The sequence below is a fragment of the Mastomys coucha genome, unplaced genomic scaffold (assembly GCF_008632895.1).
Source record: "Mastomys coucha isolate ucsf_1 unplaced genomic scaffold, UCSF_Mcou_1 pScaffold23, whole genome shotgun sequence".
Classification (NCBI taxonomy): Eukaryota; Metazoa; Chordata; class Mammalia; order Rodentia; family Muridae; genus Mastomys; species Mastomys coucha.
The window spans coordinates 54,335,700-54,346,231 of NW_022196906.1; the positions used below are offsets into that span (position 1 = coordinate 54,335,700).

The 10,532-nt window shown below is 46.6% G+C and overlaps 1 protein-coding gene across 3 annotated transcripts in view; it reads right to left on the reverse strand.

Annotated features, from left to right (window-relative positions):
• Positions 1–10,532, reverse strand: part of Thsd4 (thrombospondin type 1 domain containing 4) — a 585,726-nt gene that overhangs the window by 16,695 nt on the left and 558,499 nt on the right. For all 3 annotated transcript variants that reach the window (XM_031346065.1, XM_031346067.1, XM_031346068.1), the window contains 4 exons: positions 7,680–7,809; positions 6,652–6,856; positions 5,928–6,101; positions 763–936 (listed from right to left, as the gene is read on the reverse strand). In XM_031346065.1, coding sequence (XP_031201925.1) covers positions 763–936; positions 5,928–6,101; positions 6,652–6,856; positions 7,680–7,809 — 683 coding nt within the window. The remainder of the gene's footprint in view (positions 1–762; positions 937–5,927; positions 6,102–6,651; positions 6,857–7,679; positions 7,810–10,532) is intronic.

A 10,532-nucleotide genomic window follows, 5' to 3' on the forward strand; every position in this document is an offset into this window, starting at 1 on the left:
GGGATTAAAGTTGTGAGTCACCATGCCTGGCCCCATCTCCAGATTTTGTTTTTGTTTTTGGTTTTGGTTTTTTGAGACAGGATTTCTCTGTATAGCCCTGGCTGTCCTGGAGCTCACTCTGTAGACCAGGCTGGCCTCGAACTCAGAAAGCCACCTGCCTCTGCCTCCCAAGTGCTGGGATTAAAGGCGTGCGCCACCACGCCCAGCTCCATCTCCAGATTTTTAAATGGCAGTTTCTGACATTGTCGAGTACTAACAAACCAGCTAATGGTGATGACACAGCAGCAGCAGCCACCTGCTGCATTTACTGTATGTTAGGCTACTTGTTCATTTCCTGAGACATAGAGATTTGTTTTGTTCACTGATGTAGCTCACATGCTCAAGTGAGCACACAGTAGGTGCACACTGAACCTTCTTGGCTGAGCAAGGTGTTTAAGTGAGCACACAGTAGGTGCACACAGAACCTTGTTGATGCTCAAGTGAGCACACAGTAGGTACACCACAGAATCTTGCTGACTGAGCAAGATGCTCGAGTGAGCACACAGTAGGTGCACCACAGAATCTTGTTGGCTGAACAAGGTGCTTAGGTGAGCACGCAGGAAGGGTACACCTGCTGGCTGAATGATGCACCAAGAACATAGCAGCTTTTCCAGGTCACAACAGGCAGCTAGTAGCATGGCCAGATTCAAAGCTGTCTTCTCACCCCTCTGCTATCTTGCTTCTTCCAGGGACAGACAGATGTACCCAGCTCTGGCTACGCACCTGACTCCAGCTGCCAGCAAACCACTCCACCTTGCCTGTGCAGGGCCCATTGTCACACGGTGTAGCCTCCGCTGGCCTGTTGTTCCCACAGCCTTCCAATGGCAGGCTGCTGATGTGGTTGGTCATGCACACCACAGAACGCGTCCTTACTCCAGCCCCGCACTCCGCTGAGCACTGTGAGACAGAAGGAAGGCACGTTAGTGGAGCCCTTGCAGGTTCTGGGGGTGTTTTCAAATGATGCCAAGGACTTACTGTCCCTCCAGCTCTTTCTTCTATACATTGCTGACAACCTTTTCTCACACAGGACACAATCCATAATGGGAGTCTCCCTCTTATCTATTACTTTTGTTTTCTAGAGTTTTAGTTCCTCATGGACAAGTTTGTGTGTGTTATGTGGGAAACTCTAGAAACAAACAGTTCATCAGTTTTAAGTGGTCGTGATTATCCCATCCTTTAAGATGTGTCTTCCAGAATTCCACCCTGTACCCCGTTCTGGAAAGCCAGTGTTGCTGCAGTCCCATGACCACATGAGCAGCTCTGAGAGCACATGGTTCCCTCTTCCTGATGTTCTCCCTTCACCAGGAAACACCAGAAGCTTGAGGGCTGGACTCCAGTGCCCTTTCTTCTAAAGCACCCTTGCCTACCTACCCCTTCTACGGACTTCTTGTAGCCTTTGAAGTCACATTCTCTACCCATCCCCTTCCTTTGTCATTCAAATTGTTTAAAATTTTTGTATGTAAATACAGTATATAAGTATATATATATGCTTGTGTGTGTGTGTTGCAGGTGGGGGCCTGAAGTTCATGTTGCTGTGCCCTCCTCAACTGCTCTCTACCTTATTGTTTTGGGTCAGGGTCTCTCACTGAATGGGAAGCTCACTAATTTAGTCACCATGGCTGGGCAATGAGCCCCAGGGGTCCATCCCTCCAATGGTGAGAAAATTCTTACCATTAGAGATGGGGAGTTGGGCATGAGATGATCAATTAACTAACCTTTCTCTCCTCTCACTTTTCACGTCTCTGTCATTCCCACACTAACCTCCCTCGACAGCCACACCCCTTTCTCTCATCCTTACTCCACTATGTATTTTTTCCTCCTCACTGAAGTAGGACACAAGCCCTCCAGACAAGCTCCCCTTCTGTGGCCTTCACTTCTCTCCTTTGTTGCATAAAATATTAACATCAAATAAAATCTAGATATGGTTCTCTAGTTAATCTTTTGTTAGTTCAAGTACAGGCTAAAGACAGAGACCGTACAGGTAGAGGTGACCCCTTCCGCAGCATCACATGTTGTCTTTATGACTTTAGCTCTGTTTGCACTATTGTGAGGACTCTGAGACATCGAGTCAACTCCTTGGCTTTAAAAAGCCATTTGTTACAGTAGGTGGAATAATCCAGGCTGGAGACACTTTTGTTCTAGCGTTGTGTGGTCTGATGTTCACAACTGTGCAACTCAAGGTATTTAAAATCTCTTGTGAAGAGTAAAAAGTAAAGTCATGACAGTTGGAGAGGTGGCTCAGCAGTACTAGTGCTTGCTAGCTGGGCTAGGTGGTGCATGCCTTTAATCCTAGCACCTGGGAGGCAGAGGCAGGCGGATCTCTGTGAACTTGAGGCTAGCCTGGTCTGTACAGTGAGTTCATCAGCCTAGGCTACACAAAGAGACCCCGTATCAAAACAAAACAAACAACAAACAACAAACAAACAAAAATCCAAGTGCCTGCTGCTTTTGCAGAGAAACCAACTTTGGTCCCAGGACCCATACTGAACAGATCATAGCTGCATATAACTCCAGAGTCATGGAATATGATACCCTTTACTGTCATCTGTGGCCACCTATACACATGGCATCCATATCTATACACATACACACATGCACTCTTACATGTATATATAGCATTTTTACATATATATATACATGAGATCTTTATACATACACATGACATGCTTACACATACATATGGCATCCACACATACAGACACAGATAATGATAATAATAATAATGATGATGATGACGATGATGATGAAAGCAAATCTTCAGAAAGTAAACCAAATGTTATTTTTGCTGTCTCAAGCTCTACAGATATGTCTCCCTACATAAGTTTTGCTTGCTGAATGGACTTATTTAATCTTCTGCCTTCTACACTTAGGTATGTGCACCTGGGGCAAGCCAGTTTCCAAATCTGCCATGGTCCCCGGGCCCAGAGAGGGGACCAGGATGATGGGACCTGACAGCTTCTCTATTATGTCATTGACTGGGGAAAGCATGGTAGATTTAGATCTGAAAGGAGCTTCTCAGGCCTTGGAAATGGGGAAACGGGGTACCTCTTCATGCAGCAGGGAAATGGGGTACCTCCTCATGCAGCAGGGAAATGGGGTACCCCTCATGCAGCAGGGAAATGGGGTACCTCCTCATGCAGCAGGGAAATGGGGTACCCCTCAGGCAGCAGGGAAATGGGGTACCTCCTCATACAGCAGGGAAATGGGGTACCCCTCATGCAGCAGGGAAATGGGGTACCCCTCAGGCAGCGGGGAAATGGGGTACCTCTTCATGCAGCAGGGAAATGGGGTACCTCCTCATGCAGCAGGGAAATGGGGTACCCCTCAGGCAGCGGGGACTGAGCCACACATATCTGTTCTCCATTTCCTAGATGTGCTCCTGAAAGACTGGTCACGTCTGCTGAGGTAGCCAGAAAATAGACAGCACCCCTGTCACCCTTGGGGGCTACAGAAACAGGCACACAAGGGATTCCTGAGCCTCATCCTGGTGAGTGCCACCTTGTGTAAGGTTTTCATAACTATTCAATATCGGGAGCCTCCCTCAATTGCTTTCTGTCTTATTTTTATTATTTACTCCTTTTCATTTTGTGTGAAGGGTCTTATTACAGAACCCTGGCTGGCCTGAAACTCACTGTATAGAGCAGGGTATCCTGGAATTTCCAGAGATCCACCACCTCTCCTTCCTGAATGGTGGGAGTAAAGGTGTGAACCACAGTGTCTGACTTTACACTTTTTTTTTTTGAGTCAAGGTCTCTCACTGAACCAGGAGCTCCCAGGTTCAGATGGGCTGGCTGACAAGTGAGTGACCTCTACCTCTCCTGAACTAGTATTACATGATGTGACTAATATTATATTATGCCTGGCTTTCATATAGATGCTGGGATCTCAACTCAGGTCCTCATGCATGAGCAGCAATCATCCACCAATCCATCTCCTTAGCCCCTACATTTTTTCCCAATCACAGTGAATACGTGCAAGATCCATCATTTCAACCACTCGTGAGCTTCATCTTCGTTGCTTGCATGCTGCCTTCTTTCTATCCATCCTCAGAATTTGTCTTTCACTAGAAACTCTATTTCCATCTCTGACAGATGACATCAACTGACTGCTGGCTTCTTTTGCATATAGTAATGAGTGAAGTGATGATCAGCTGCATTTGCCTGTGAGTTTCCTTTGATAGCTCAGCCCTGAGAAAGGCCAGGCTTCTGAGATCGGGGATAGTACGTCACATGCTTTTAGTTACTGAAGAGCAGGGAACGTGCCCACAACTCAATGTGCATCTACTATATTTCAGGCACAAAATCTATGAGGTTGTCTCCTAATCTTGGAATGCTGAGGAGAGGCAAGCTAATTTTTTTCACACCCTCTCCTTAACTGCAGAGACCCTTGGTCCTCAAAGGAACTTATAAACCTGAGTCGTCTCTGACCTTTTGCCAAAGATATTGTGGCAGCTGGTAGTCCTCAGAGCAGACCAGCTGCCATCTTTAATACATCGGCTGAGCCTTCAGAGAGGTAGGGTTTAGGGAGGGCCCATGGACTTTGGGTTTCAGCTACTGGTGTGCAATTCTTCTCTAGCTACACAAGGCCTAGGAGGCTCTGTGAATATATACAGGGGTGGGGGAGGGTAGCAATTGTGGTGGTTTGATTGGGAATGGCCCCCCACATCTCATATATTTGACTGTTGGATCACAGGGAGTAAAATTAGTTGAGAGGGATTAGTAGGTGTGGCCTTCTTGGAGGAAGTGTGTCACTAGGGATGGGATTTGGGGTTTCAAATGCTCCAGTCTGGCCCAGTGTCTCTACTTCCTGCTCCCTGTGGATCTGGATCTGGATATAGAACTCTCAACCTCTCCAGCACTGTGTCTGCCAGTGTGCTGCCTTGTTCTGTCACCATGACGACATTAGGCTAAACCTCTGAAACTGTAAGCAAGCCTCCAACTAAACGTTGTCTTTTTTTTTTTACCGTAATACAAGAAAATGACTTTATTCTAATTTTTAGTTCCAGACAGCTCACAAATCCACTGCCTCTGACGATACCCAGAGTATATGCAGATACACTCACGGCACAGCTGGAGAGGCAACAATGTGAGGTTTCTCTACACTATTCTGTTAATGTCGCTTAAAAATCCACAGACTTCACGATACGTGTGGGCAGGAAGCCAGCTGAGTGCGTCTCCTGACACTAGAGTGTGATAAACAGCAAACAGCCAACACTTACATGGTTCACACCAAAATGATGACACCCCAAACCACGTTCCTTTAAAAGGACAGGTTTATCAGTAAAGTATTATATTTCTTTAGTACTCTGCCGGATGCTTCTTATGCTGTGAGGAAGTTAAATGTGAGTCTAGTTATCAGCTGTGTGGATGGGCCTTTCCCACTAGCTTTTACTAATAAGAGTCACAATTAGGTCATAAATAAGCAGGTATATTATTAATCCCATGATTGAGGTCTAGGAGGAGGAGTTGTGAAAACTACTTTGATGCACAAAATGCTGTCTTTTATAAAAGTTGCCATGGTCATGGTGTCTATTCACAGCAATAAGATACTGGCTAAGGCAGTAGCCAAAAGGGATCTATTCATAGATGCACACAGCCACGGGGAAGTTGTCATGCATCCCCCCAGTGTTGCTGGGTTGTTGGGATCACCTACACTCCTGCAGCAATCCCTTGCCCCTGCTGAAAGAGAGCCCAACAAGCTCTTTGGATTCCTAGGGCGGACTTTGGTTTGCTGCTGGAATCTTATGAGGATGAGGGGGACATTGTTGATGTCTCACTGGGGAAGGAATGGACTTTGGGATTCTGGGTTGCAGTGTGTCCCTGAGCAGCTTTGGGGAATCCTGTGATACGGCTGATCCCCACCCTGATCTCTGCTAGGGGCATACTCACCCTTTCGCTCCATTCTGTGAGGAACCAGCTCTTTGCACAGGGCCCCATGTCACAGTTCTCGATGTCATTTGGTCGGAGCTTCATGTTGCATTCCTCATCATCCACCATGTCCCCGATGTTGCTCACACACTTCACGTCTCGGGTTCGCTGCCCCACGCCACAGGGCACTGAACACTAAAACACAGCAGGCTTTGGTGTCTTGTTCTCATTCTTTGTCACCTGACCCCCAACAGATAATGCAAGGAGGACCCCTGTGTTGTTGTGTCCACTGCAATGCCTGTAACTCCCAGGGGAGAAAGTGATCATGGGAAAACTCCATGGCCTTCCTCTAAGAACCTTCTTGAATGGCATATACTGGCCTGCTCTGGGCCTCAGCCTTTCCATCTCCAGGATGGATACACAACACTAGAAGGCACCGGCTCTGATAGTAGTTGCTAACCTTCTCTTAACACATGGGAGACACAGGGCAGGTAAAACATAGGCATAGGCACAGGCCTCCCATAGGCTCAGCCATGAGGCTGGATATAGGCCATGCACACTAGCCTGAACTCTACTGAGCTGTTGGCAGGAGCTGTATTTGCTAACAGGCTGCCACGCAAGCATTCCCTACCCTAACCAAGGGTTATGAAGCACTGTCCTAGTAGGGAAGGGTGGCTTATCGGGGATGGAGGGTAGGGTGTGAGGGGTCGGCGGGGGTGGGGTGGGGGGTGGAGAGGTCCTGTACCGAGGTCCAGTCTGTCCGGATCTGCCACTCGCTGCAGATCTTGAGCTGGCAGGTGCTGGTGGTCTCTGGCTTCTCCAGGTGCTGGCAGCGGTAGGGTTGCACTGTCAGGCTGCGGTTGGCATACACCTGGCGGCAGAGGACCTGGCGGTGCTGCATGCCCAGGCCACAGGTCTTGCTGCACTCGGACCACTCTCCGATGTCCCAGCTGGCTCATGGAATGGATTGGGGGTGGACAGAGAAGGGAGATCGGTTAACACAATCACCCGGTGGGGGAGGAGCCCTCTTCCCAGAGCAGTGTCTGAAGGCCCTGTGACTGTTAGGGAGCCGGTTGGGCATGCTGTTTCCCGGGACTAGATTGCCCAGATCCTATCTGTACACGGTTATAGAAAGAAGGCACAGATGACTTCTATATAGTGACCACAGCAGAACCTCTCAATGACTCTCCCAAATTAGCTTAATTTCCCTATGACGCTGAGAGATCTCAATTGAGATGTCTTCTACTGACCCGACATTTCATGGCCAATCTCAGCAATTAGTGCATGAAACATGATCACACATTCAGCATATATTTGGATAAAAAGTACATGTGTCTTTACTCTAAAGATAAACCTTTGTCCTTTTAGGACCTGTCCTAATCCATCTGAGGCTGTCCCATTTATCACTTAATAACCCATTGCCCAACCTCTCCTGGACATGCTTCCTGACTCCTCCATACCAACTTGGCACCGTCTGTACATTCAGCTCACTTATGAGCTTCTTTACTGGGTTCTCATTCCTATGGCCTCTCCTGTCTTCCTGGATGGGCTTCCTGGCTAAGCTTGTTGACTTGTTTCAGACCATCAGAGTTCCTCAGTTCTTCTAGAAAGACAGACAGGCTTGCTAAGGGGTCTGTATCCTGCACATAGTTACAGTCAGTGTTTGCACATCAAATTTATGTGGGGTTAAAAATTCAAATGTATCTGCTACTAAGATCTGATGGCTGTCAACCAGAAGGGACCTGGCAAGAGGTGACCAGGGAGGCCTCTTACAAGGCTGGGCAGGGGAAGAGGTTGCAGGGCTCCTCCTCTGGGGTCGGTTTCATGCTGGAGTCACAGTAGCTCTCGTGAACCTCCTCGTGTGTGTTTCTGTGCACGCAGCGGAAGATAGGGTACTGCGATCCTGTAATGACAAGGAAGATGGCTGAAGGCTGGCTCGTACCCTGGAATGCTGGGCTGTGGTGAAGATGTGCAGCCTGTCAACACATGTGTATATGAATACACACATGCACATGCATGCATGTGCACACACAAATGTACACACAGAGATAGTAAAAAAGCTCACTAGTTATAATGAGGTGTCATTAGAGTGGGCAACAAACAGAAACTTTCCCAAGATTCTCTAAAGGTGTCAGTGAGAAAATGCCCTATAGGGTCTGGCTAGAGATAGAGAAATGGCCAGACTTGGGTGTGTATGTGTACATGTGTCAGGGAAGGGGCTGTCCACCAGCCTAGCATGGAATGAACTGGCCTGCTAGCCAGGTGTATACAAGGGGAGCAGAGGAGAATTGAAGCAGAGGAGATTTAAGACTTACAGAAGAGCAGCTGCCTTCCTACTTTGTAACACATTTCCCATGATCCAACAGTGTCCTGATTCAGGGGCTCTGTCTTTTTAGCATCTGCGTGTGCTTCCCATGAGGCAGAGCTTCCCTGGCCAGGTCAGTCCTGGTTCACCTCTCTAACCTCACCACCCATCCAAGGTCTAAGCTCGTACTGCTCTTCTAGAAAGCTAGTAACTGCTTTGTGCTTTGGTTTTGAATACACAGACTAGTTTCATTGCCTTAATAAGGACAAACTATTTTCTATAAAAAGCCAGTTAAGGGTAATTTCTAGGTCTCAATTCAATTTTGCCTTTCTCTCTGCTGCCACCTGCTGGCAGAACTTGAGTGTTACTAGAGGTCATTATGAAACTAGGCCTAGGAAGAGCATTGTAACTCATTTAAAACTATGCATATCTGTGCTTCTAACTGGTTAAATTCCCCCCTCCCCAAGAACTGTAACCCATCACAGCTTTAATTATACCACAAAGGCTAACTTTTTTCTTTTAAAGTTTTATTTAAAAAAAAAAACACTTTTTATTAAATTTGTTTTTAAACAGTTTTATACACATACATAGTGCCTTCTGATTATGTACATTTCCCACTCCTAATATCACCTGTTCCCTACAGGGAATTCATACCTGGTAGTATAAATCCAGTTAGAAAGCCATGGCTGAGGAGCTGTTGGCTCTAGGGGAACCTACTACTGTTGTAGTGATAGAGAACGGAGTTATCGTGTAAACACTTGAGTTCACAGCCACTTGCTGCTCTCTGTGTTAGTCTGAGAAATGTGCCTTCGCAGTGGATGGCAGCCGATGCACACACACGGCTGCCAAGAGACTGAGACTACGTGACAGTCCAGCGCTCAGCCACAACTTTTAACACAAGTGCCTCAATGTCATCCATCATGGAAATGGTGCAGGGGTCCTTCAGGCTGGCCCTGTGCGACTCCCTGAGCCGTAAATATGACAGCTTGTGAGAGAGTTTTGAATCTGAAATAAGCATGTGTTGAAATTACTCTGTCAGTAAATATGTACATGTAGCTATAACCTAAGACCATTATTTAACATGTTCTAATGAAGTCCAACTGTGAGCTGAGTTAAAAAGCAGCTGTGATTATAAAATTAATAGCGAAAGACTTCCCTCTTTGGGGGGAGGGAATAGGGAGTTTTTTGGAGGGGAGGCCAGGAAAGGGGAAAACATTTGAAATGTAAATAAAGAAAATATCTAATAAAAAATCTTCCCTTTTTTATATTAAACTTTGTTAAGCAACATGACTATATCCCTTACCTAGGATCTATTTTTACTTAAAAATTTGAAGATTGATTTATTTTTTTATGTGTATGGGTATTTTGGCTGCATGCATGTCTGTGCAGTGGCCACAGAGGTGTCAGATCCTCTGGAATTGGAATGGCAGACTGTTGTCAGCAGCCATGTGGGTGCTGGGAATGGAACCTAGATCCTCAGGAAGAGCAGTGAGTGCTCTTAACTGCCGAGCCATCTCTCCAGCTCCAGGAGATATTTTTAAATTAAATTCAACCAACATTAAGCACACCATGCTAGGTTACAAAGATGAATAAGACCTAGTCCACAGCCTGCAGTGTACATTTGAAACTCAGCTATTAGAGGATTAGGCGAAGTTCTTAGGTAGCCCGTTTCTTCCCCTCTAGACCGCGTGAGTCTAACTTTCCCACTTATAGCTTTGTGGACTAAGAAGCTAAAGTAAGGTACTCCAACTGCTTGGCACGCACAGACGGGGAAACCTAATACACACAGCATAAATGACACAGGATACTGTAGGAATGTTCTGTGCCTGGAAAGATGGGTCTTGCTTGGGGTTGTCTGGCAGATGGCCACTGCCTGCCTCTCCTCCCATTTGACTGCTCTTACATGCACTGCCTATTGTCCATGGTCCAGCTCCATGGAAAGGTACCAAACAGAGGAAATGAGAGGCTCTTTGTCTCTCTGATTCTGAGAAAATGTCAACTTGATAACTTTTGCCTCTGGCGACTGCAATGGTTTCTTTCTTTGGGTTAGCCTTAGTATCTGCAGAAAGAGTACTGTTACTTAGCCTGCCTTCAAAAATCCTGCTGGTTGCTAACAAGCAAGGACAGGGTGTAGGGGCAGATCCTGGCTGGGCTTCAGGCAGCAGGAAGAACCTGAGATCAGTTGTCCAGGTTCACATGTAGGCATACTGACTGATCAACACAGAAACACAACATAATGGAAATGGAGGTAGAAATTGGGGACAGTGTTGAGGTCTGTGAGACATTATAAAAAGGTAGATAAAAGAAGTGTCAAGAAAAAA